General features: G+C 43.1%; 1 protein-coding gene across 1 annotated transcript; it reads right to left on the bottom strand.

The window, feature by feature from the left end:
- ARF1 (ARF GTPase 1) lies at nucleotides 1-19,797 on the bottom strand. The gene is made up of 5 exons (XM_020804933.3): nucleotides 19,628-19,797; nucleotides 6,948-7,131; nucleotides 5,630-5,740; nucleotides 2,760-2,884; nucleotides 1-1,538 (listed from the first exon to the last, which is right to left on the bottom strand). Exons 2-5 carry the CDS (start codon nucleotides 7,093-7,095, stop codon nucleotides 1,377-1,379), a joined length of 546 nt encoding a protein of 181 aa, XP_020660592.1. The 5' UTR covers nucleotides 7,096-7,131; nucleotides 19,628-19,797; the 3' UTR covers nucleotides 1-1,376.
- Between the last annotated feature and the right edge of the window lie 8,194 nt (nucleotides 19,798-27,991).

The following is a 27,991-nucleotide window of genomic DNA, read 5'->3' as shown; positions in this document are numbered from 1 at the left end:
AATAGTTAAGAGATTTTTATTCTAATAGCTTTAATTACAGTGCTTGTTTGTCGAAATGAAAACTGAAAACAAGTATACAAAACAGTTGATTACCGTGTATTTGAAAGCAAATAAAGAGATTTTTTTCCACAACACTAAACAAACCAGTTCCGATAGTTCCTCAAGTTAAAGTTTAAACATCTCCAGCTTCTTCAGTGTTTTATCAAAATACAAAAGAAAAAAAAGTTAAGAGGTCTTTCTTGATGGCAAATCTGAACCTTGCAGTATGAGGGATGTGAAAGGTTTTCACACATATACAGATGTGGGATTGTTCCAAACATGGCATCGAACACTTCTAGGATGGAATGGAACTCCAAACTCTCATGCTTTTATATTTTTTTCCCCTAGACGCTACGTTTGATGGCTTCGATGGCATTTCCTACTTAAAATACAGTACTTGCTGATGCTAAGAGCTGAAACTGTTTACGGGCTGCTGTGCTCTGTGGAAAGAACTTGCTTTCTGGAGTAGTTCTACATGAGAAAAGTCCAAAACACTTGGGGGGGGCAGGGGGAACAAAACCGCCAAAGAGAACGAAGGAAGATGGTGCCCAAATTAGAGGCGAGAGGAGGCAACCGTCCTCGTCCGAATCTGAGAGCTAGAGGGCTACCTACCGTGTCTGGCATGTGTGCCACCTGTACTTTTAAGCCGGAGGCCTAGACTGAACTAACGCTGACTATACAAGGGTCTCTCGTTGACATAAAAACACAAAAAGGTTCTCAAGCACAGAAAGATCCAGAATGCGGCGCATTCTCAGATCAATTAATAGGTTAAACTGCTGGTATTTTAAGTTGTTACAAAACTTACAATGGACATTTTGTTCAAGTGTTTCAGCTTTCCTTTTTTTTTTATCTGTTAAAGAAACGGACCTCTCCAGGCTAAAAAATAGCCACCGACCGCGGCCTCCACGCAGACCTGGAAAGCCGAGAGGCATCTGTCTATTCAGCTCTAGCGTATAACCAGGTTCCTGGCGACTCTCCACAGAACTCCTTTTAAATCCCTTTCCCAGTACTAAACAGCGAGTTGACTTTCTTCGTCATAAAAAAAGCTGAGTAATATTGCATAGGAGTACCAGAAACTGTCTCATTGGAAACAAGAACTATTTACATTAAATAAGAAACCTAAACTGTTTTCAGGCTTGGATCTGCCACATGTACAGCATGGTGAAGGACATCCTGTGACGAGAGAAAATGAAAACAGCTTCCGGCACTCAATACCACAAAGTAGCATGGTTTGCCACGTTAGAGTAAAGCGAAGGGTGGTGGAAGAGGAGGAGGAGGAAGAGGAGGATATAAGGAAGGGTGGAGAAAAGAGGGGGAAAGAGGAATAATTCTGGGCTTCATTTCTGGTTTCGGAGCTGATTGGACAACCAGTCCAGTCCTTCATAGAGACCGTCTCCGCTAGTGGCACAGGTGGCCTGGATGTACCAGTTCCTGTGGCGAAGAGAATGCAGTCCTAGTTTGTCTGTGATTTCCGCTGCATTCATGGCATTCGGCAGGTCCTGAAAACGGAAATAGCTTGCTTTAGAAAATACAGTCATTTTCCCCCTCTTTTATTTAGAGAAGCACAGGAGACCCACCTTACATAGTCTAATAGGACATTTTCCATTTTTCCCTGACCTGCACATTTCAGACCCCCCCCCCCAAAAAAAAAGGGGTGGGGGTGGAGAGAGAGAACAGGGAGGCTTCCAAACAGCCCTCCAAGTAAAAGAAGTTGCAGGTGATACCAGCCAGCCTGCCCAACCCTATATAACAAAATATGCCCCAACTATACTCAAAAACCTATCCGGGCAAAACCGATCCAGAGCCTTCCAAAAGGACATATTGGGGAGCGTACATGAAATCCATGTAGCCTCGTTGCCCTTGAGAGGACTTAGGAGCAGTGGGGGAGGACTGAAATACCGTCACTGAAAACCACAAGGAGATAAATTTTGAAAGCTGTCTTACATGCCGTGAGACCTGTCCTTCTCCCTCCCGATTACTGCAGGCTGTCATTCACTCACAGATTAGAACAGAGAGACAGAGAGGGGGTGAGAGCTGGTCCCCCTCCCCTTCTTCCTCCTTAAGGGAGAGGACAAGGGGTCATAACCCCCAGGGGCTTCCCACAGAAGGGCCTACTCTAGATGCAAAATAATAAGAATTGGTCGGTCACAATTATAGTAGGCCCACTAAAATCTATGGAACATATGGAGCCAACTCACCAAAATCCTCATTGATTCAGTAAGCCTACCCTAGTGCAACTAACTGCACTAGGTAACAGGATTTTAGCCATTTATTCTATTTATTTACTGGATTTCTATCCCACCCATCTAGACCAAAGGTCTACTCTGGGCGGTTTTTCTGGCCATTATCTGGCCTGCAAGGAATAAGATCTGTCCTGTCACCCCCACACTGACTTCCCAACTATCTACTCGACAGAAGAGAGAATAAAAGCACTTTTCTCACGAGGTTCCAATTCTCAGAGAGGCCCTGAGTGCTTCTTTAAGACAGCTTCATCACACGAGACATAGCCTATCCTGAAACAGTGCCACTCAGCTTTGCTTCTTAAAAAAGAAGGGAAAAATACAATTTCCAAGTCACTGGACATGCAAAGTAAATGGGGAGAAGAGCTGCGGCTTGTCCTCCCAACTGGCCCAGTTGAGGAAGGCAAAAGGCACTCCTTCTCCATCTGCACATGCGCTTGTGTTTGTGCAGCGGCTGCGCTCTCCATCACTCCCACTTACCTGTTTGTTAGCAAATACTAAGAGGACGGCGTCTCTAAGCTCATCTTCTGCCAACATTCTCATAAGTTCTTCTCGGGCCTCATTGACTCTCTCTCTGTCATTGCTATCGACCACAAAGATCAACCCTTCAAAGGAAGCAACAGATGTCAACTAAGATCCTAGGATTTCTGTAGTAAACCTTCTCTGTCTCAAACCAAGGCAAAGGAGATTTTTTTCCAGCCTGTACAACTTCTGGCACCAGCTAAAGGGACAATGTCTTACTAATGGTTTACTTTAATACATATCAGGGTTTAGGATATACATGGGATGGGGAACTCTCTTACTGAGAAAGGCTTTAAGTGTGGAGCTACATTTATTGCTGTGGAAAGAGTGATGGAAAGTAAAGTTCATCCTATTCACTGAAATTACCGGGTTTAAGCCTGACTTAATAGCAGTGAATTTCATGAGGGGACCATTTATACAATATAAAAATTATGGCTGTTAATCAAGTCAAATGAAATACACTAGCAGATACCGTAGCTGTTTTGTGGTCTTTGTTCAAATTCCAAGCACAGGTTAAGATCAGACAGACTTCAGAGAATTCAAGGTAGTTATAAGTAAGATATGAAAAACTGATATATGAACACTTCAATGAAACCTGGTGTCTTTTGGAGAAAAGCAAAACAGCTGTTAACAGGTGCCAAGCCAAACAGAATTTGCCCAGCTCAGTTCAGTATGCCAAGGCTAGGCTTTGACTGCCAACAGACAAGAGTGGAAGCCGTTTCACTTAATATGTGGTGCACAGGAACTTTCTTATGTTATTCTACATTTTATTTGCGAAGGCTTTCACGGCCGGGATCTAATGGTTGTTGTGGTTTTTTCGGGCTCTTTGGCCGTGTTCTGAAGGTTGTTCTATCTAACGTTTCGCCAGTCTCTGTCCTCTGAAGATGCCGGCCACAGAGACTGGCAAGAACCACCTTCAGAACATGGCCAAAGACCCCGAAAAACCCACAACAACCATTATTCTACATTCATAATTCAGCCAACACACCCCAAAGCATTGCTGGCTGACCAAGTGTCTGTGGAAGACTACCCCCATATCCTGCAGAGCAGATACAGGCATTACTGCTGTAGTATCCATCAGCAACATGCTAGAAACACTATTTAAAATAGTTCAGAGTTCTGGTATCTACAGGAGGAGAAAAGCCACCAATTGGGTATTTTAGAACAAGCAGGAAAAGGTCGTATGACATGATTACACAAACTTATAATGCTCTCCTTTCTCTTAAGGACTAACCTCCTTGTGTACCAGCATGTTAGGTGTGTGTCTTTTGAGTGTGTCGCTAGTGACTTAGCTAAGGTAAAGATTCCCCTTGACATTGAGTCCAGTCATGTCCGGCTCTAGGGCGTGGTGCTCATCCCCGTCTCCAAGCCATAGAGCCAGTGTTTATAGACAGTTTCCGTGGTCAGCGCAACTAAACACGGAACACCGTGACCTTCCCACCATAGTGGTCCCTATTTATCTACTCGCATTTTTACATGCTTTAGAACGGCTAAGTTGGCAGGAGCTGGACAAAGCGACGGGGGCTCCCTCTGTCGCATGGATTCTATCTTGCGACAGCTGGTCTTCCGACCTTGCAGCACAGAGGCTTATGCGGTGTAACCCACAGCGCCACCACGTCCCTTTGCTGGCTAAATGACAGGTTAAAAGCCAATGTCTTCTAATTTGCTCACAGAAAGTGGGAGCAAAATACCCGCCAGGGCACTAGACAAAGACCATGACCTCAGTTCATGGCAGAGGTAAGAGCCAAGTGAATAGTTCCCTATTTCATAACCCTAGCCTAACAGGGATGTCTCTATGCAAAGCCTAGAAGACTAAAAGCTAACAGATATTTAAGTATGTGACTGAAAAGGCATTTTCCCACCAACTGCTTAGTAAGTTGCTTCACGTTTTTCACGACTTGTTTTGTTTGAAGAGGGGAACAAACAACTAATGCTACGGACAAGAACGTAAGACTAGGGACCAGCACTCCTCACTGGAATTTGGTCGGCAAATTCTTATATGGAAGACTATAATCCTTTTGACTCAAGTGTCATGTTACGTTAACATGCAACAGGAGCTACTTAACCTTCTAGCAGCATGGCCATTGGTCTGGTGGATAAAGGTTAAGCGGGAAATGGGGGCAAGACTGCTGAGAAACCATCATCTCTACTGCTTTTGGTTGTTGACTACTCTCACAGAGTCCACCCTGACATGACTAGCACGTCTGAAGCACTTCAAGGAGGTCTGTTTTGACCTCTCGGGAACATGCGTTAGTACATCTTGAAGACAGTGCCTCTACAGAATATAGCAAAAAAACTTATAGCAACATAGGAAGCTGTCATAAACCAAGCCCTGCCGCTGGTATGTCTCACCACAGACTGTCAACACTGACTAAAAACAGTTCTGCAGAGTTTTATGCAGTGGTCTGTTTAACTCTATCCTGAATTGTCAGAGAATAAATTCTGCATGTATAGAATGTGCTCTGCCACACAACTCTAGCCCTTTATGCATCTGAAGAAATACAAGAGGCATCCTGGTTTCAGAGAAACTGTGAAGTACTATTATCCAGAGCATGCTCCCCTGTGTGGATAACTTAGGTTAACCTAGCTCTGAAGTGAATTATCCTAAGTGAGTAAAACTCTGCTGTCAAGATACTACCTCTATTACAAGTCACATATTCCATCTGATGGAGATCCGAGAGATATAGAAGCCTGCTTAGGTATGTCCCATCAACACCAACCTGACAGATTCACTTAATGCTGAAATCATAATTAACGAATAACTGAATTAGCTTCAGGTGCACTGACTGAAATTTTAAGAAAGACAAGGGTAACACTGGAGTGCTTACCTTGTGTATTCTGGAAATAATGGCGCCAGAGTGGCCTGATCTTATCCTGGCCACCAACATCCCACACTGTGAAGCTAATGTTCTTGTATTCTACTGTTTCTACATTGAAACCTGCAACAAAAAGGCGGGAAAGAGTGTGATCAGTTAACAGCTCGAAAGATGTGATGTCCGTTTAACCTAAGCTTAAGTAAAAACGAAGACAATAATCTTGGTTATAAGTTGTAACCTAACCACCAGACTCTCACCAGCCAGCTCTTAGGTGGGAAACATATGGTTTGGCAAGTGTTACTGGACCACCTCAGGATCCTTCCCTAGTGGCTAAAGCTAATTGGAGCTACAGGCCAGCAATAGCTGGAAGGCTGTATTTGCCCATCTGCACCTCAAGACAATTATAATCTCATTTCATAAACTAACACTTGCATTCAAAATTCACCCCCACCCACCCAAAACAAACAGAATTCACACCAATTCCACACACACCTCCTCAAGACTGAGCTGAAGACAACTTTGAAACTGAATTTTGCTGCATATTTCTGATACCTATTTTACACCATGGAAAAAAAAACTTTGATCCCTGGATGGTTTCAAGATGTTACACGGCAGAATAATAATCTCCAATAGTAACTATTACCTTTGGAAGCACACAGGCCAAAGTGTCAACGTAATGCATTTATTATACTGTACAACAGTGGTCCTCAACCTTGGGCCTCCAGATGTTCTTGGACTACAACTCCCAGAAGCCTTCACCACCACCTCTGCTGGCCAGGATTTCTGGGAGTTGAAGTCCAAGAACATCTGGAGGCCCAAGGTTGAGGACCACTGCTGTACAATATCCTTTGAAATTATCTCTCACAGGTTGAGATGGTGAGTTAGGAAAAAAAAGAGAAAGATGCAACCATTCCTAAAACATTCTCTCCAAGTGCCCTCAGGCAATCTGAGATATACCGGAGGAGTACTAGGGTTTGGAAAGCACAAACTCCCAAATCAGCTTTGGTGGCGTTTTTGACAATTCAATAGAAAAAAATCAGTGCCTCATATTTAAAATGCCAACATAAGTTGATCTAAACCTCAGAATCAATGAGATATGACTCACCTTGAACAAATATTTCCATAAATATGCTCTACCCAGTAAGAATGCCAAATATAGTACCAAAATATTATTTCAAGTGGTCAGCAATTTCTTCCCATCCGTTATATGCAAACTAACCTCAGATTTCCTTCATAGAAGCACTGGGTTGAAGAGGACCTACTCCCATGTCAGTCTGCACACAAGATGGTTTTATAACAGCCATATAAACATCCAGGGGAAGGGTCTTACCTATAGTGGGGATGGTAGTTACTATTTCACCAAGTTTTAGTTTGTACAATATAGTAGTCTTTCCTGCAGCATCCAGCCCAACCATAAGTATACGCATTTCTTTTTTGCCAAAGAGGCCTTTGAAGAGGTTTGCAAAAATATTTCCCATGTTTGTGCCTGGTATTCACACACTGGCCAAGGAAACCTGGAACATAAGACATCGAAGGCAGTTAGCTCTATATAGCACAGGGCAACATTAACATACCTACCCAAAGCCTTGAGAAAACACAAACATGAATCAACAGAACAGTCTTTCCACATCTACAAATCAGACACAGAGGTGCAACAAGTTTATACTTGTAGATCTCTGCACGATTTACTTCCCAGTACACGTGTGTACAGCCAGTTCACAGGATTTAGGGCTCAGTGCTCATATATTTGCAACAGAAGTTGCAAGAATGTGAACGGGATTAGAACCAGGAAATTAGTAGTGGCAATATCAGAATCACAATAAAAGATTATGATGATGATGATCATCATCATCAGAAGAAGAAGCAGCTGAGACAACTATGCTTTTAGGCCTCCTCAACACACGCTATTTACATCTCATGAGATCCAGCAGGCCAAAATCAGAAACACTAGGTATTCGTGCTGACGAGTATGCAAGTTTCCACTCCAATAAGCTGGGCAAACAACAGATGGAACCAGTCAGGAACTCCCCAGTCATGTGCGTGCACACGCACACAAATTAATATACTAATTATAACATGCAGCCCTTTGGATTTTGAAGACCTCTATTAGAGTTAGAACATTCCCTGCTGGCTTCAAAATAATTAATTTGGTATCAAAAATTATGCCTTTTACGCTATATAAACAACAGATTTTGGATAGGTCCCCCCGACTCAGTTCTATTGTTAAATTTTTCCTTGCGAAAATGCTGTGGAAGTTTTAATTTAAAATGAAGTATAGCTGAAAGACCTCATTACAGAAGAGCAATTATAAATTCTAACTTCATATTATAAACCAAGGCACAGCAGTCCCTCCATGTACATGTGTGTATCTGTTCCAGGATCAACCATGGATACTTGAAACCGAGGATGCCTCTTTGACGGGGGCTGGACCCAATGACCCATGGGGTCCCTTCCAGTTGTGCAGTTCTAGGATCATGACTCTCTCTCTCTCTCTCTCTCTCTCTCTCTCTCTCTCTCTCTCTCTGTGTGTGTGTGTGTGTGTGTGTGTGTGTGTGTGTGTGTGTGTGTGTGTGTGAGAGAGAGAGAGAGAGAGAGAGAGAGAGAGAGAGAGAGAGAGAGAGAGAGAGAGAGAACCATTAAAGAGAATGGGTGAGGGGGAGAGAAGGGGGAGAAAGGGCAAGAGGAAGAGGCAAGCGCAGGGGTGCACTGAAGGCTGGGGTTGCAGCGGTGGCCACGGATAACTGAAACCATGGATACTGACTCCATGGATACAGGGAATGGGACTACTGTATCCTTTTAGAAAAATGTAAAGCGGCTCCGTCAGTTCTTTGTTTTAAAGGGCTTCCTAGGCTTTGTTACAGGTTATTTAGGTTACTCTTTCCATCCTCTCTAGCACTCAAACTAGTAGATGCCAGATCTCGTCATTTGTCTTGAACTTCCAAAGGTAAATACATGTTAACAGTGATAGAGGGAAAAAAGAAATAAGAGACTGTTTCAGCCTTATTTTCCAACTTTGACGGCAGTTATTCCCGGAGGTTCCCCTCCCTTGTCTCAACATGATAGTGGTGCCTCGCTTAACAGGTGCCCTGTTTAATGAAGAAATCGCACAGCGACTAACTTTTTGCGATCGCTTTTGCGATGTTTCCTATGGGGGAAAAATCGCTTTGTGATGATCGGTACCCTGTTTTGCTTACCGATCATCACAAAGCAATGAAGGTACCCTGTTTTGCTTACCGATCATCGCAAAGCAATGATTTTTTAACAGCTGATCGGCGGCTCCAAAATGGCCGCTGGGTAAAAAAAATGGCCGCCCACTGTTTTCTGGGATGGATTCCTCGCTTACCGGGCAGCAAAAATGGCCGCCGTATGGAGGATTTTCGCTTTAAGGTGAGTCTGAAGCCCATAGGAACGCACTGAAGGGGTTTCAATGCATTCCTATGGGCTTTTTAATATCGCATAGCGACGAAATCACTTTGCAGCGATTTTTGCTGCACCGATTATTGTTGCTATGCGAGGCACCACTGTATAACGTTGTATATTTTTGGAAGCTCTATTAGTCTCCTGGATTGCTTTTCATTCCCTGAGCACTTGAGTGTCAGCCCTTACTATTTAACATCAACAATTTTGTTTGGATAAAGTGAAACCCTTACAAGAGATGGGCATGAATTGATTCGTGCTAACCTTTCCCTGCCACCCACTGCCCAAGGCTGGCCCACTCACAATCTGTTAAACGCCACCAGTGTCCTCCTTCTCTGGAGGCAGTCCAGACAGCAGTTCGGGATGCTCTTCCCTGCCTCCTCCAGCAGCTGACCACTCAATGGCTGCAAAGGGAGCATCCCCATCCCACCTCCTCGTCTGAATGGTCAAATCCTCCATAAGTTCCACAGATTCAAATGGGCTTAATATAAATGCAAGTTACTATGCTGAAGTAACTAGCAGTTGCAGCAGGGTCCATTTCAATCAATGATTCAGTGGGGCTACTCTAGTGCACGAAATTAAAAGATGCCTGCTTCTGGGGAGGAAAGCAATGACAAACCTAGACAGCATCTTTAAAAGCAGAGACATCACCTTGCCGACAAAGGTCCACATAGTTAAAGCTATGGTTTTTCCTGTAGTGATGTATGGAAGTGAGAGCTGGACCATAAAGAAGGCTGACCGCCAAAGAATAGGTGCTTCTGAATTGTGGTGCTGGAGGAGTCTCTTGAGAGTCCCCTGGACTGCAAGGAGAACAAACCTATCCATTCTGAAGGAAACCCACCCAGAGTGTTCCCTGGAGGGACAGATCCTGAAGCTGAGGCTCCAATACTTTGGCCATCTCATGAGAAGAGAAGACTCCTTGGAAAAGAACTTGATGTTGGGGAAGTGTGAGGGCAAGAGGAGAAGGGGACGAAAGAGGATGAAATGGTTGGACCATGTCATTGAAGCAACCAACATGAATTTGATCCAACTCCGGGAGGCAGTGGAAGATGGGAAGGCCTGGTGTGCTCCGGTCCATGGGGTCATGAAGAGCTGGACACAACTTAATAACTAAACAACAACTCTAGTGCAACGTACTATGCTAAGCAACAGGATTTTGGCATTTACTGTCTGTTATAGCAACATAATTGCCAAAATTACCATGGTAGAAATGTTATGTGATTGTTTACTTTAAAAGTAACAAGAACCTTAGCGAGGGCTGATTTAGATCAATTCATTACAGATACAGTACACAATTCAAACATGGAACCATCATGAACCCTTTCTAGTTCACTGCAGCACACTAAATTCCAGCAGTATCCAGAAATTCTGAATTAGAACTCCATGCCTAAATGCTTAAGACTGTCATTGGATGGTACCATCTATATCTATATAATTGTGTTTATTTATCTGTATGTCAACTGGAAGCTATGTATGAAAGGTGGTTTTATTTGGCCCTAATGCGTCTGCCTGTTTTAATGTTACTGCTAATTTAAAGATGACAGCTGTACATACTTTTGAGTATTTTGTCTTAACTTGAATAGACTTGCACAGTCCAACATGACTACTATGACGTAGAAAGATTAATTTAGCTTTTGCAGAGATGAGGTTAAATACATCACGTACTTGCTCAGTGAGTTACTGCAGCATTTTAAAATTCTTTTAATAATTTTATTACGTTATACATTAATTACAACAAAAGAGAAGATACTGAAGACCAAAACATGTATATTCCAAAATACTGTGTTTCCCCGAAAATAAGACAGGGTCTTATATTCATTTTTGCTCCAAAAAATGCATTAGGGCTTATTTACAGGGGATGTTTTATTTTTTTTCATATACTTAACCATTGACATTGATTCAAATACAGCCACGTCACCTTCTTCTGGTTGCTGCACAAGGGTGGAGGGCAGGGTTTCACTTAACTGGGGCTTATTTTGGGGGTAGGGCTTATATTATGGGTATCCTGAAAAATCATACTAGGGCTTATTTTCAGGTTAGGTCTTATTTTCGGAGAAACAGAGTTTTGTAAAATTTGAAGAAAGCAAAAGATGGCTGAACCTCAGGCTCACTTGACACATGAGTTCTGGGGTACACGACCAGCTGTATGCCAAACCAGGAATGTACTGTTTCTGAAGTATCTGTTAGTCTGTCCTTGCATGCTGGCAAAATTAAAAGGGAAAAAAGGTAAAAAGAAATAAGTACATACTATTGGCACCTTAAAGACCACAGTGTTTCAGTGTAATGTTTTGTAGATGAAATTTCATTTCTTTGCCTGCAGAAGTGGATTTTGATCCACAAAATCAAACACTGGAAAAACTCTCTTGGTAATTAAGATGGCACTGTATTTTTCTTGCCCCTCCCTTAATTTTGTCAACACAAACAGGTACAGTACTATATTTTTCCCCAAGAGCTGGTTTATATTATAATAGGTTAATCACATATATTATGTATGTATGTTCAACATTTACACAGTACACTCTGTCAATATGGTATCAGCTTTCTTGGAGATTCTCTGCTAAACATGCAAGACTTGATAAAAAGTTATAAGGGTGTATGTACACAAACACACACATTTCATTCTATTTCAGATTATTTTAACATACTCTACATGAGAACCTCCAAAGATGTTTGGAAACTTCAGTTGGATTAGAACCCCATGAGCATCTTGTTCACAAGGACTAGTAAGAGAAGTCCCATGACTTCCTTGTTCTAACAAATTCATCAGTTGCAAAGTTTCCTTGATGACATGATTCAAACAGTTGATTACACTCTCCGGAGCCATATATATCTCGGAACCAGGCTACCAGAAAGGCTAGTCTCCTATACCAACATGCTCAAGTTGTAATATCATCTTCCCTCAGTCAGTCTTCAGATACCCATGTGGTGCAGATATGATGGGGGGGCTTTTCCTGCTGTTTGCCTCTGGGCTCTGGAACTTGCTGTCAAAGAAAGCTTGACTGTGTGTTGGTGTGTGAAACTTCTTTTTCCCCCAGAAAGGCATTCGCTTTAACGACTACAGTAGCTTTAACTCCTTGCCTTACCCGTCAAGAACAGGGATTGCGGTGTTGCTCACCTGAGCAGTCTCATATCCTGTTCTCCAAGACATTTCTAGCCCTCACCAGCCAAGCTACAACATGAATTCTTTCAGCATGACAACTTCCTTGGGGTTACAGACTGTCAAGAATTACGTTAAATACACTTCTTGAGAATTAACCATTTTCCTTCACTAAACTGCAAACAGATGTAAGCTTTATATGAGCCAATGCAACTTGAAACTTGTCATTTTCTGTAATAAGGAAATGTGCAAGGACATCCATTCTAGCCAATAGAAAAATGGCCAAGTGTAAAGGAGAGATTATCTCTTTCCACAGAATCAACTCTTTACTTTTGCAGAAAGAGAGTGTTAGGAAGCTGAAATATCCTTTGCCACCCTCTCAAATGCTGGTCCTGAATTGCCAAAGTGTGCCTCCCTCAGTCGGTTGCAGCATTCTCATGCTAACTTTCGGCCTCAAAAGAGGAAATAAACGCTGGGCCCCATGCATTCCCAACCCCCAAAAAAAACATGCAGCAAAAGGAGAACAAATGATAGGCTGTTATTGTCTTACAGACTTTCCCACTATAGTATTGCTTCAGTTCACCTCTTGCTTCCTATTTGCAGGGGCCTGAAAACCCTTCAATGCAAGAACTTCATGCGATGATCTACTTTATTGTTTGACCTTTGTATCACGCATCTGGCTATCAGGGCCCCTCTAGGTGGCTTACAACTAAAAAAAAATTATATAAAAAATAATAGAAGACGGCAAACACAGTAACAATCAAAATCAAGCATCAACTAAACATAAACTAGGAACAGAAGTAAAAACTGAAAAATAATTAGGACAGTTTAAAGGCAAGATGGTGGAAGAGGTCGTATAAAACGCTGAAATGACCACTGTGTTAAGATGTTGAATACACCGGGAAAATCTGCCTGATAGGTGATGTTTAAAGCTTCCCAGTAAAGGGGCTAGGTGAATTTCAGGTGGAAGGTTGCTCCAAAAATGAGAGACAAACACTGAGAAGGCACAGTTTTTTTTTTCCTTCTGTTTCCAGGCCTCCCTCAGGGTCAGTATTCTCAACTGCCCGGCCTGGGAAGATTGTGTAGAACAGGCAGATCTCCCTGGAAGGAGGAATTCTGCCAGGTATCAAGGTGCCATACCATTTAGGGCTTTGTAAGTCAGCAACATCACTTGGAAGCTGGCATGGAAACAAACAGGCAACCAATGCAAAGTGGCCGGAGTGGGGGAGATGTGATGGTATTTCTTCACCCAAGCCAATAATCTGGCTGCGATATTCCAGATCTATTGAGGTTTTCATAACAGCTTCATAGGCAGCCCCACATAGAAAGCGCTATACTAGTCTAATCTCAAGACTACCAATGCATGGACCAGCATCGTGTCAAGGAAGGGAAGCAACTGGGCAATTTACCTTCACTCAATTTGGCTCTAGGCTTGCATCCTGATAACTTTACCGCTCCTTCACCATGAACTTAATATTTTGGCGCAAGAACAGAGATAGCTACATACAAAAAGAGTTGTCCATGGTGTGTGATATGGGCATACAATGAGAAGTAATATTTGCTACCTTCTAGTTGTGTCTTGGGAAGCATACAGGACAGGTTAAATAGAAAGGATAAAAATCAATGTATATTTATTTTAAGGTTAGAGCAAGCAAGAGTACATTGGGGGAAAACCACTTAAGTAAATCCAGTGTTTGTGTAGTGATTTAAATCTACTTGATTTAAACCAGATCTACCCTGAGGTTAAGTACAGCACTTTACAAAACAAGACACACAAGTGACTGCTAATGAAATCCAAAGAGAATGCATCTAGACAGGCACATAGCATACATGGCACTTTGGTCTGCTGCAAAATACTTTCCAGCTTTAAACTACTTAAATATTAAGCTGTATTACTTGTTACTCAACTCAGTACACACAAGCACAGATCTGCTTTGATTATAAAGTAGAGGATAAAGGAAACAGCAATGTTTAACATTTAGCCTGAGCGCCTTATGGGAGTGCAATGCTAATGGAATTCTCAGCAAGTCACACATTTTCCCAAAGTATTATTTAAAAACAAGAAAGTAAGAATTCTGCATGCAACAAGAAAAACTGTTGAACACAAAAACAGCTGTCTGCTAGAACTCCTGCAGGTATGTTATAAGAGTTAAACAAGAGTTATGATTTCAAGACTTTATGGCTGATACTGCAACACTTTTAGCCTTATAAAAAAGAATCCTTCAGGTAGGTTTGATAAATTGTTATTATAAATTGTTTTTATTTTCTCTGTTGTGAGACACCCAGAGTAGACAATGTCTAGATGGGCGGCATATAAGTGCAATAAATGAATGAATGAATAAATAAAAATTTATTTCCAAATTGCATTCCACTAGCAGGATCAAACGGTTCAAGGTGACTAAATTATATATATATATATGAGCCAAGGGCACCATCTTTGCAGTCTGATAATCAGTCTGATAAATACTATACCAAAGCTTTAGACAATTAGCCTATATGACTAAAAACTACGGCCTTTTTAATCATATACTGTACTCTTTGTTCTTAATAATGTCAAAAAAACAGAGAGCTTGTTTGCAAAGGAAACATCATAGATAACCATAGTTAAGTTGCCTGCAGAAGACTTCGTGTCTGTGGAGAAATAAGTTGCACAAAGTTAAATGGGACTTGTTTGCAGGTAACTAGGCACAGAATCACAACCCTATTGGCTCAAAAAGAGAAAGAAAGCAGATTATTCCACGCTCTTCAAACATATAAAAATATCATGCTTCAGAGTAAAATCATGAATGTGTCCCAGAAACGATACATTAACATCACACATTTTCCCCAGAAGCCATAAAATGCTAAAGCATGTTGGTGTGTGGGTGTACTGGATGTCTTACAGCAGACACTGATGGAAACAAATGATTGCTAACTGCTCAGACAACACTACCATTCAATGTTCCCAAATTATGCCCCCCCCCCCAATCTAGGCCAATCAGTATAGTGAATTATGCATTGTTTGAAGCACTGCCCTCATTTACCAGATCAAAAGGACTTTGCAAAATTCAAAATTGGTTTACAATTTTTATTACTTGCTTGTAATGGCCACTAGATTAGTTTAGAAACTGGTGAGTGATAAACACATTAATGGCTGTTTAATGTGATAGCTCAAGAAAATATGAATATTTCGGTATTTCCAAAGGCAGGTCTGCTGTCTTTGGTCAGTGACTCTTGAAAAAAGTATTGAAGAGACAGATTTGGTCAAATTATAGAAACAGGCACAATTACCCTAGAAATATACCATACATGGACTAGAAAAGGAAAACCCCTCACTCTAGTTAACAGTACTCAGTGCTTACGAACTGAGCCATCCACTAAGGGATGACCAAGTTCATGGCTTGATTTGGTGGCCAACCCCAATGATTTTTATCAGGATCCCACTTTCATTAGGAGCAGAGTACAGCCTTCCCTTTGAACCTGTCTCAGAACTGCAACACAACTTCAGGAAATATACCGTATTTTTCGCTCCATAAGACGCATCTTTCCATAAGACGCACCAATTTTTTAGGAGAAGAAAACAGAAAAATATAATCTGTTTCCTTCGCTCCATAAGACGCACAGACTTTCCACCCTCCTGTTTTGTGGGGAAAAAGTGTGTCTTATGGTGCGAAAAATACGGTACTTCTGCTTCTCTATCCATTCCAAGTCTGAAACTAAAGAAGAGTTGAACACTTTACAGGAGGTGGGTGGGGGAGGAACAGATACTTGCTTTGTCTTAACATCACACCAATACTCCAGCTATGGAAAGACTATCAAGAACTCCAGAATGGATCTGAAAGCAAAGATGCAGGGGTCTATTTAGGGGCAACTCATGAAGGATAGAGAACCACTACACACCTCTGCCTCTTTTCTCCAGCTATGAGGTAGAAATCTTTAAGAGGCTACAGAGTGGCTATTTCCTACCTCTTCTTATTTCATTTGCCAGATCCTGGATTCCCTCTTCCTGTGCTGTGAAAGATTACTGAATGCTACAAAAACAAGTTTCTTCAGAAGGAGTCTAAAGTAAGACTATGGGTGGATGTATGGCTAGAAGCCAGGTGTAAAGTTGCAAACCTTTACATTTTATTGCATTATTTTGGAATAGCAACTCTTCATTTCACCCCAGAGAGGAAGGCCAGTACTTTACATGAAGGACCACTGTGTCAAGCTAAGTAGCATTTCAAAAATTCCACAACTACTTTGAAGAGAAAACTTTCTGGCCTGCTCTTAACAGCAGTAATTCCAGTAAAATCTTATAGGTGTGTTCAGCCCATATGAGCAATTTGTAGTGGAAAGACAGCTGATAAACTCAAAGACAAACAATGAAACTATTTAATTTTTTGACCTATGAAATCTTTAAGACAATGACAAATCTAACTTTATGTTCCAGTGCAACCTGATACTTCCTTGAAAATATTGCGCAAGAGATCTACTATATTACAGGAAAAAGTGCCCTTTGAATTGTAGACTATAGGCCCAATCGGACAGAAAGTGGTTATGGTTCGCCAAACTGAAAATGAAGAGATGAAAGTAAAAAATGATGTGTACAGTTTTTTTCCTATCACAAGAACTTTTTTTCTCAATGAATTCCCAAACCTAAAGCCACCTTCATAAAGAGCTGAATGTCACCTCTTAACCTGCAGTATTTTTGTGGACCTGGTTTACAAAGTGACTTGGAAGCTGTGGCTGAAGAAGCCAGACAGAAAAAAAGGGGAAGGTGAAAATCCAGATATATTTTTTTAAAAAAAGAAAAACATCTGACCTGTTTTACAAGGCAGAATGGCACGATGAGACAGCAATGGAATGACAAAGCTGTCAGAATTAGTTCTAATGTATGGCCTATATGGCAGAAGAACTCTAGTATGTCGTGTGTTCACCTGAAACATGAAGCAAGTTTTCTTCAGTAACCCTCACTCTGTATGGCAGAGGGGTATTTCCTTCAGCAAAAGGCAGAATCACTCAGAACAGGGGAGGGGGCCACATTCCAGGGATAGGTGGGGCCAAAAGGATATGAGTGGCACAAAAAAAATTATTTCAAAGCTCTTCTTGCCAATAACTATGTCCCTTTTCAGATGTCTTCCTGCTAGTGAGCAAAGATGTCTATCCTGCCAGACTCTGGGCAACTGACTAGATATTCAAGAATAAACATTTAATAGGAGGCACTATATTTTTCTCCTTTTCTCTTCTTAAATAGTTTTTATTATTTGTTTAACACAATTTTTACTAGTTATAGGCTGTTTCTCTCTCTCTCTCTCTCTCTCTCTTTAGCTGTATCAGTCATTTTGGAAGCTGCCCTAGGTCCCTGTGCTGGAGAAAAGGCAGGATGTAGAATAAAATATATGCCACAGGGGACACATTACAACCTTTTAAAATAAACACACTCCTACAATACCCAGAAACCTATTAGAGGGTGGTTTCATGGACAAAGAGGCACAGCTATCTGAGCAAAGTCAGCGTGTTCAATTTATATATGGATATATAATACAGAAGAAAATTAGGCCAAAAGTTAGGAAATGAATATAACTTCTTATCTGAACTTCCTTGACCTTGAGTGTTTCATATTCTAAACACTTTACACAGCAGATACAAAAAAAACTGCACAAAAATGCTCTTCAGATCTTGTGTATTTTAAGAACCCCTATTTCCAAGCTTTCATCCTAAAACACAATCCTAATAAAACCCATGGCATGCTGTTGAAAGGAGATACATTTCATTTAAAAAACTGAAACACAACAAATACTGTTACATTTTCAGTTGTTTGACAACCAGAGTTACAAATGCAAGGCACACAAGATGCACGGCTGTTGACAGAGGACGATGCCCCTAAGGCTAGTGTACAGCAAAGACTAAGAAACCATACCGGTAATTCCAAGTCCATTCACTGGATTGACCCAGGAACACCTGCTACCTTTCTCTACCACCTTCCAGATGTACAACCTATCATTACCACATATTGGCAAAGTTAGAAGTAATGTCATAAAATATCTTCCAACTGAAATTGTATTAGCTAAAAATACAAGAGGATGATGGGCTTCTTGCCAACGGAGTGCATCTGCCTGCCTTGAACTGCAGAGGCTACCAGTGCCAATGAGTCCAGGGCTGCCAATGTTGCACCGCATTTTGGGGTGGGGGAAGGAATATTGCCACACGAGATAAGCATATGAAGCACAGAAAGGGTTTGTTTCGTGGGAGAGCGCTTGTGTCTCATCCCATGGAGAAGCGGAGGGCTCAAAATCCTGAGACCTCCTGGATTATTGAGAAACACACAACAATCTGCATTTTCTCTCCTGCTCCTAGAGAAGAGGAAGAGTTTTCTCCTCTGCCCTTTCCGGCTCGACTCTGCCCTTGCGTAACTTTCTGTCCCGCTGATGAAGTCACCAGGGAATGACTAAGTCATCAAAATCAACTTCCCCACCCTATCCACCGAAACCCTGGGCCCAAATCCACATTTTACGGATGTGGGGTGGGAGTGGGAGGAAGGAGAGAGGAGGAAGAAAAGGGGCCCCTGTCCATTGATCAACCCCAAATTCCGAACAGAGATATTTTGGGTGTTTTTTTTTGCAGGGGGGGCAATTCAGACCACCAAGGGTTTGCCCCCAACCCAAAAAACCCCCACAAACTCTCAGAGAGAACAAAACCAAGCCCTCCACCTTCCTCTCCTCTCGACAGCAGGCTTTGTGAAAAGAGCCCCCCCTTTTCCAGGTGTCAAGGGAGGGCGAGTGAGAATTAAAAAAAATACAATCAATCCCTTTTAAAATTCCGATCTAGATTTTAAAAGGGGGGGGAAAGGTTTTTTAAGCCATCGCCCGATGGGGTGGCTGGGTGGGGGCCCTGCTCTCTAGGGGGGAAGCAACAGAAGGGAGTTCCTTTGAAACTTAACCAACAGGAGAAGAAGGGAGGGGGGAGAGGAGATCAAAGGGGGGGGGAGAGACCGAGAAGCAGACCTGAGTGAGGGAGAGTCTGTTGAATTAGCCGGGAAATCTTAGTTTTGTTACAGGCCACAGGCAGGGCCGAGGTAAAACCGGTGGGGGGGGGGGGAGAGAGAACGTTGCTTTTTGAAGGGTGGGGTTACAAACGGCTGAAACCCCCCCTTTCAGAGCCTCCCCTCACGGCGTCCCCCTCCTGGACAGGAGTCCCCACAAGGCTGCGGGGGAGAGGCCTGGGCCTCCCTTCCTCTCCGCGGTGCGGCAAGGCGGCGAACGGGAAGGTTGGGGGGGGGGAAGAGAGAAGGAAGGGAGGGAGGAAAAGGAAGGGAGGAGGAGGAAGAGTAGTTCTGATCCCGGGAGGGGGGGAAAGCCGCCTTCCACCCCACCCCCACCCTCACCGGGCTGAGGCCCAGGCCAGGCCTTGCCCGCGGCCTCCGACTCCCCCTCACCCCAGGAGCCCACCCCCGGTCTGGGCGAAGGTGAAACGGGAGAGGGAAGGAGGGGGTTTGAATTCCCCTTTAAGGCGCCCCCCAAGGGGACGGTCCTTACCGGGCGGCGTCTCGGCTAAGCGCGCTCCTGACCGGAGGGGCCCTCTGTTGCCGTTGCTCGTGGCTCCGCGTCGCCTGCCTTCTCTCCCCCCCTCCCCTCCTTCCCGTCCCTTTTCCTCCCTCACTGCGCCCAGGCACACAAGATGGCGGCTCCCGGCGGCCACGTCAGTGCCAGCGGCCGCGCAAAGCACGACGGGTAGCGAAGGGAATCTCTGTGGGGGGGCGGGGCGTTAAAAAGCGGCCTTCAAGGAAAAAAAGAAGGGAGCGCTGCGCCTGCGCCTTAGAAAGGGTCTCGAGTGTTGCAAGAGCCGGGGAAGGGAGAAGACAAGAGAAGCGGCCCGGGGGGGGAGAGAAAGGAGCAGACTAACCGGCGCATGCGTACTTTGTGCGCCGTCTCGCGCGGCTTGGGCAGACCGTTACAGAATGCAGACAGAGAGAGAGAAAAAAGAGGAGGCGCGCGCACTCCTGCGATTGGCGGTTGCTCGAGGAGCGCGCGCGCCCCCCCGATTAGCCCCGCCCTTCCCCCGACGGACGAGCTCGCGCTTTTTTTTTAAAAAAAGATATGAACGGGAGGAAAGAAGGGGCGGGTCATCAGGGCGCGCGCACACGAAAGGGGCGTGGCTTCAGGCTCCTCCCGCCTTTTTCCGGAGGAGGGGAACGTGAGGGGAAAGTTGTTCTTTCACCCCCAGCGCCGCTGTTTCCCGCCCTTTTTTGGGTGGCTGGGAAGGGAGCTTCCTTTTACCTCACGGGAGCGGGTCCTGAGGGAGATTTGTCTTTTGCCTGGCCCAGGGTGCCAACGGAAAAGGCACAGGGACGAAAGGACGTTAGAAGGGATGAGAGAGTATAGGTTGTGTGGAAAAGAGCGAGAGTTTCCTTTTGAGGAGGGGAAGAAGGGGCGACGCGTGAGGGACAAGTAAAAAGTCCTGTGTTTTTTTTTAAACCTAGCCAGGATTTTAGGACAGCGTGTCCCCGTAGGCAAACCTGAGGGGACAAGTTCCACGACGACATCTCAGCGTTTTCCCCTTGTCTCTTCTCAGAAATCAGTATTATTATTATTTTTTTGGCTGAAGAAGAGTTCTGAAGAGCTTGCTATGTCTTAGGATTTTTTAAAAAAAACATTGACGCCCACACTTTGCCCTAGGAGTGTTGATTTATGTTCTTGTTTATTCAGTATTTATATGTCATCCTGCTGTGAACATTGCCAGAGCAATATATAGGTAAACAATATATGCATTTTTTTAAAAAAAGCAGAAGCAACTGAAGAAACTTATTTCTCCCCTGCATTCTGAACACCAAAAGCATTGTGGACATTGAAATATAATTATATAAAATAATTTTACATTTTAAAAAATGAGGGGGAAATCCCTGTTTGTGAGACCTGAACACACATACAAAGAAGAAACACATTTTGAACATTTTTGAAAAACAGCTCCTTACTGGGAAAAGGATGTATTATTCACTACCTTGAGGATAATGGCTATGGAGTTGACTTGGGAGAAATGCATTTTTCACAGGCTCAGAGGCAGAACATCCACCTATAAGTGTGCAGTTCAACTCGGAGAAGGGAGCAAGTCATTTAAAAATACTCTTGTAATGAAGATCCTGCAAAGTTGTGCAGTGAGGTTGTGTGTTCCTTTAGTAGCTGCTCCAAAGATGGAAATCCACAAGGGGAGGACTGGGAAGGATCCCATTGCACGTTGTCGTCTTTTAGTCATGTCCGACTCTTCGTGACCTCATGGACCAGAGCACGCCAGGCCCTCCTATCTTCCACCGCCTCCCGGAGTTGGGTCAAATTCATGTTGGTTGCTTCGATGACACTGTCCAACCATTTCATCCTCTGTCGTCCCCTTCTCCTCTTGCCTTCACCCTTTTCCAACATCAGGGTCTTTTCTAGGAAGTCTTCTCATGAGATGGCCAAAGGATTGGCTTCAGGACCTCTCCTTCCAGTGAGCACTCAGGGTTGATTTCCTTCAAAACGAATAGGTTTGTTCTCCTTGCAGTCCAGGGGACTCTCAAGAGCCTCCTCCAGCACCACAATTCAAAGTCACCAATTCTTCGGCGGTCAGCCTTCTTTCTGGTCCAGCTCTCACTTCCATACATCACTACAGGAAAAACCATAGCTTTGACTATGCGGACCTTTGTCGGCAAGGTGATGTCTCTGCCTTTTAAGATGCTGTCGAGGTATGTCATCGCCCTCCTCCCAAGAAGCAGGCGTCTTTTAATTTTGTGTCTGCTGTCACCATCTGCAATGATCATGGAGCCCAAGAAAGTAAAATCTGTCACTGCCTCCATAATCTTCCCCTTCTATTTCCCAGGAGGTGATGGGACCAGTGGTTATGATCTTAGTTTTTTTGATGGTGAGTTTCAGACCATTTTTGCACTCTCCTCTTTCACCCTCATTACGAGGTTCTTTAATTCCTCCTCACTTTCTGCAATCACAGTGGTATCATCTGCATATCGGAGGTTGTTGATATTTCTTCCAGCAATCTTAATTCTGGCTTGGGATTCCTCCAGTTCAGCCTTTCGCATGATGTATTTTGCACAACTGCACACTTTTATATGTGATTTGTGTGCCGTTTCCCCCAGTACACCCTTGTTCCATGTGACCCTTAGAAACATTTCAAAAAAGTTTTCAGAGTATGATAAATATGCCAAACACAAGCGACAGATATCCCAAACTCTTTCTTACTGTTATAGGCCTTGAACCTCTGACATTATAGTACACTATGAAATCATATTTTCAAGGTTTTCTCTTCAATTCTGCGAAATAGACATAGAGGTTTTAATACAAAGAAATCCACCATACAGTCATACCAACACCCAACCCATGCAGTCACACATGCAGCAATCTGTTTTGGAGTCTGAGAGAGGAAATCTCTCTGTATTACAAAGTATAATTTATGTGGGTTTTATATGTGTGGGATTGGCGTCTGAGCACTTCCATTTTATCTCCTTACTCTTCAGTTGATAAGCGACACATTCTAGAAAGACTCTTGCTTAAAACCCTTAATCCCTTCTAATATTTAAGGTAAAAATTCATTTGCCTCATGTCTCATTTTATGCTAGGGCTTGCATTTCTCATTTTTTCCCTTTGATGTCTGGTTAATGTGTCTTATTTTTTAATTATTTTAAATTCAAAAGCTTGCCATCTCAACACTGGAAGAAGCTGTTTGCGAATATGTATCAGTATTTGCCTTGCCATTTGTACTAGTGAATGCATTAAGTTTGGCTTTTTCAAAGCGAAGAACCAGCATGATATATTTTAATATGCATTATATACCAATGGAGATTATCGCCTGTCCTCCTTCCCCTAAGGGGAAAAGATTTTATGGTTTAGTAGGCCATTGACATCTTTAACCTTGACGATTCTACACAAGACACTGGGAGGAGATTTATCAGTGTCAGCATGGGCAAATGGGATGCTCAGAATCCGCTGACAAAAAGTAGTTACTGAAAGCTCCTTTTACAGAGCCAATCTGTAAAATTTTGGAGCATAGTTCAAGATGCTGCTTTTGATTTAATACGACGGGTTCAGCATACTTTAGACAAGAGATAGGCAGCATTCATATAATTGGGGTTCGCTTGGTTTCCAGATAGAGATAGCCTCATTCTCTTTCTCACCTGGCTCTTTCTGTTTGATATTCTGTGTTCATAATAAGGTTGGTGAAATCTAATAATCAGGGGCCATAAGTAAGTTTGGAGTCCATGCACACAATACAGCATTATGTACAAATGCTTAAATTTTTAGAATATATAAAGAACAAAAATTCAGTATAGATTACTTAGGATCTATTGTTACTTATGATAAAAATATTTCTTTTTCCTCATGGTTTTTTTTATCATATATTGGTGAAAATTTGATAAGGAAATCAGGGAGCCAACAAAACTACTCCAGGGTCTTAGAACAATGGTTTCAAAATGTCTTGATCCTCATGCTTCCATTCTTTCACCATCATCCAAACTCTTTTCATATAATCAATAATTTGAAATAAATACATTTACAGTTTAAATAAACACGAAACCTTAATATAAATTATTTAAAAACAACAAAAAATTTGAAATCAAACAAAAGTACATAAAATCCAATCACATGTATTTTTTCTTCACCAAAGTCTGACTTCCGCTTTCCCCCAGTTCAGGAAGAATTGGTCCCTTAAAGGCCCCTGCTTTTGGTGTGTCTGATTTGAATCACTGTGGACAATGGAAGATGTATTTTGTTATTATAAGAAATGAGTACCTCCTGAAATGCAGTATTTGCTGTTGATTGCTGTATTTTTCTATTATTTTTCAGTGTCATCCAATACAATAGATGCAAAAGAATGAATGATGACAAAGGAATGCCTTATAGAAAAGCTGCTTATAGAAAACATTGTTGCAATACATTTTGAGAATCTGTATGGTAGTTTTTCCAGGTGCCTCAAATGAGAGGCTTTCAGGTCACTTTGGTATAATATGTAAATAAATCCAGAGAAAATAATTTCCCATTTACAAGCGTGATCATTTCTGTTCAGGGAGAGTATTTAGAACTGTGTCCTGTCCAGCTCTGTTTCAGTTTTTTTTATATTTATCTATTTGCATATTTAAGCTGTTTCTTTCTGTCAACAAATAAAACAAGCAGAATTAAAAGCTGGAAAATAGATATCCTTTTCTACTTTTGCAAAAATGCTGTCCAGATGCTGGAGTGTTGCCCAGCTTCGATTCTGGAATAGACCAGGACAAGTAGCCTTAAGCTGAATCTGAGTAAGATGCAGATCCTCCTCCTTCTCTGTCCCTCTGCTAGGTTAGGGGGTATCTTCTCTTAGTTGGATGGTGTAGACCTCAAGTTGGGAACCTGGGCCTGCTCCTGAACTGGGCTCTCTCTTGGGAATCCCACATTGCAACCGTCTCCAGGTTGGCCTTTAATCAGCTGAGGTTTATTGCCCAGCTCTGCCCCTACCTAGAGCTCTCAGGACACTGGTGATCTCCAGGATCAACTACTGGAACACTGTCTAGTTGGGGCTTCACTTGAGGTTGACTCAGAAACTGTAGCAGGTTGAGAATGCGGCTTCCAGGCTGGTAGAGGGTGTAAGTAAATTCGATCACATCTCAGTCCTGGCTCGCCTGCACTGGTTACCTATGATGTCCTGGGTCAAGTTCAAGGTCTCGCTGCTCCCCCCGTAAAGCCCGCCACGATTTGGGCCCCCACTACTTGTCAGAGTTTACTAACACCAACTACTTAAAAGCGACTACATTGATTTCAACTTGTTACTCCACAGCTTTGAGGTAATGTCATGCACTCACATACTATAGTAATGAGCCGGCCCTCTGGTGTCATCTGGCCAGAGTTTAGAAAGTTACTTTTTAAAAGTTATGGCTGAAATCCTTGCGCAGAATTTTGGGGGAAAGTATCTTCTTTCAGACTGTGTGGCCACTGTGTGGTCATCTTGGGCAGGGGATTCGGGGAGTTGAAACTGTTTCTGTGCCCTAGAACAGTTCAACTCTGCCTGCACAAATAGAAGTGCCTGGCCATTGAAGGTGGCCTTTTCTGCAAAGATATAGTCAAGGTTCCCTAAATAAGCCTGAACATTTAAACGGCAAGCTTTGGAGAGAGTGTTTTTTATTGTAGGCCCTCCCAAAATCCTTTTGGAAGTACTGTATTTAAGGAGAGCAGTTGATTGGAACCAGTGCTTTCTCAAAGGGTTTTTAAAAAAATGCCTACTTCTTAATTAACCAGAACACAGATGAGTTTCTAGCAAGCTGTAATTACTTTAGAGTAGCACTGTCTTACATTCTTACTTTAAGACAGCCCCTGTGTGGCTTCACCTCCCGTATATTTCAATTATTCATTTGCATTGACAGCTGATATATGTGCTGTCCTTATCTCCAGGGAAACAGATCGGCTGTTGCCGTTTGATTTATCCTGGTGGAATGCATTTCAATCACCATCTTAAGCCTGGGCCCATGATGTGGGAGCTAAGGCAATTTTGTGAATCACCGTCTATTTAATATGCCCCGCTACTTTTCTGAAATCCACTGTGGTGGGTGTTCAGCATCTGTAGATAGTGCATATGTCTGTACAGACATTTTGTCTGTTTGCAGTGCAGAGCGAAGGGTGTGTGTTGCAGCATGTCTCTCTATAAAACATTAGTTGCGATTCTAGACACTTTGGAAGGACAACATGCCCCAGATATTAGGAATGTGCTGAGGTGACCATAGAAGAATATCTTGCTGTTTAACCCATATATTAATCCCAGGTGTAAAAACCCCAAGCCCCCCTCCCACACCTGTATTATTTATATGCCTGCCATGATGCTCAAGCACAGAGAGAGCAGGCCATGAAGAATTCACCTGGCTAAATATTCAAGGATATGTACTGATATATAGCATATTATTTCTATGTATATTGATATTTTAAAAAGAGATCCATCTTAGAGAAAGGATGAGGCTGCAGGCTGGTGAGGTCACAAGCAGCCGCCAATTAGGTCTGTGCATTGTAGGCTTTTCGTTTTTGCAAACTAGAAGAACCTTTTTTAAAAAAATATTCTCATTCACAGAAAATTATATGTCTGTGTATGATGAGTGTACTTCTGTAGGCATCGGTGAAGCATCACCTTTGTGACAGAGACGGAAAACCCTGGCTGACGGTTAAGCTTTAGCATCGGCTTCTCAGATTTGATCTTGAAAATCTGACAATATTATAATGACAAGATCACCAAGCACTGGCAAATGCATCCTCTCAGGTTGTATTTGAAGGGGGTTATAGTTCAGTTGCCCCAGCTGGATAGATCAGTGGGTCAGGTCTCTGGCTGTGGAGCCAGATTTTGAGAGCTCGATTCCCCCACTGGGCGTCCTGAGAGAAGAGCCATCCTGGGTGGCCTTGGGCAAGCTGGACAACAGTCAGGACAACTTTGCCCAAGTAGGAAGTCCACAACTACAACACCCCTCACAAATGGGATCCCTCAAAAATCCTTCACTGTCCAACTTCCATCTGAAAAGATCCAACGAAGGAGACTCGGCTGTCTTCCAATGTAGTCTCTTCCATTTCTGAAGAAGCTTTTACTGTGAGGAAGATCTTCCTGATTTCTACTGGAAATCTCCTCTCTTTTTGCCCTTTGAATCTCCTACTCTCCTTCACGAGAGCAAACAAGATGGTGCCATCATTCCTGTGGCAGTCCTCTGGATGTCTGGAGAGGGCTATAATTTCATCTAATCTTCTCCTCTCCAAGTTAAACAGACCAAACTCTCTGGACCATTTCCCTTAGGGAAACTGTTGGATAGCTCCGTGGCTGAGGTCTCCAGAGGTTGGGAGTTTGATTCTTCCACGGGGTCTCCTTGAGGATCCAGAGGGTCCCTTCCAGCTCTGCGGTTCTAAGATGATGATGATGATGCTGACTTGGTTTCCAGACTGTTTACCACCCTGGCCTCCTTCTTCTGGATATGTTCAGTTTGTCCTTTCTGTTAATCTAATTTCGACTTTTGTGTGCTGGAACGAGGTAAGAATGGACTGGGGGCACAACTACAGTTGCCAGGATTCCACCCCATCCCCTGGACTTGTCATCTCTGTTTGGAGGGACGAAGCTGGGGGGGTGTCCCCCAGAGGGGTCCTGTTCTAGGTGGCGCCTCTGCTCTTCTCCCCACAGCCGTACCAAGATTGCCTTGTGAATGTTGTCCATGTGAAACCGAGGACAGAACTGAGCTGCTTAGAACCCAGCTGTAGCAGAGTCCGCTCCTTAATAAGTAATGCACATCATTCAATTAATTAAACACAATTTCTGCCGAATGGCATGACAGATCAGGAAGGAGCCAAGAGGCAATGGCGCCTGGGTTCCAGCAGGTGGCAGCACAGCTTCATGTGTGTGTTTTATTTCATTGCTAAGGGTTGTGTGTCTTCTGTTGACTTCGTTGTCCCCAGAGTCTTCTGCTCCTCCTCCGTGTCTTCCTTAGACAGAGTGGTTCTTCTGCTGCTACCCTGTGTGTGCAGCATGGGTGCACTTTCCTCTTAGAACTACAGAGCTCCGGAAATCCAGAGCATTCTCCATTAAAACTTTTTTAAAAGTCCTCTATCCTAAGCAAAATTTTACTACCATCATGTGCATGTTTATCAAGCAGTCAGGTTGCCCCCCCCCCCGAATGTATGGCGACCCCATGAATGGGCAGGGTCCAAAATATCCTTGCCCTCAATAACCCTGTTCATCTCTTGCAAACTCAAGCTTGTGGGTTCCTTTAGGAGTCTGTCCTTCTCATATTTGGCCTTCCTCTTTTCCTGCTGCCTTCTGCGTTTCCCACCATGATGGGCTTTTCCAGAGAAGCGTGTGTTCTCCTGATGTGACCCTAGTAGGACAGCCCCCCATTTTCAACATTTTTGCTTCCAGAGACAGTTCAAGAA

Source organism: Pogona vitticeps, chromosome 6, assembly GCF_051106095.1.
Source record: "Pogona vitticeps strain Pit_001003342236 chromosome 6, PviZW2.1, whole genome shotgun sequence".
Taxonomy (NCBI): Eukaryota; Metazoa; Chordata; class Lepidosauria; order Squamata; family Agamidae; genus Pogona; species Pogona vitticeps.
The sequence above is the reverse complement of the archived record's forward strand: the minus strand, read 5'-3'. Positions and strand labels throughout refer to the sequence as shown.

Bases quoted from the DNA above. Each gene is read 5' to 3' on its own strand.
- ARF1 (XM_020804933.3), bottom strand. From the start codon at position 7,095: ATGGGAAATATTTTTGCAAACCTCTTCAAAGGCCTCTTTGGCAAAAAA. The intron at 5,741-6,947 runs GTAAGACCCTTC...TTTTTGTTGCAG, and splicing joins AACTACCATCCCCACTATAG to GTTTCAATGTAGAAACAGTA. The intron at 1,539-2,759 runs GTAAGTGGGAGT...TTCCGTTTTCAG, and splicing joins TAGTATTTGCTAACAAACAG to GACCTGCCGAATGCCATGAA.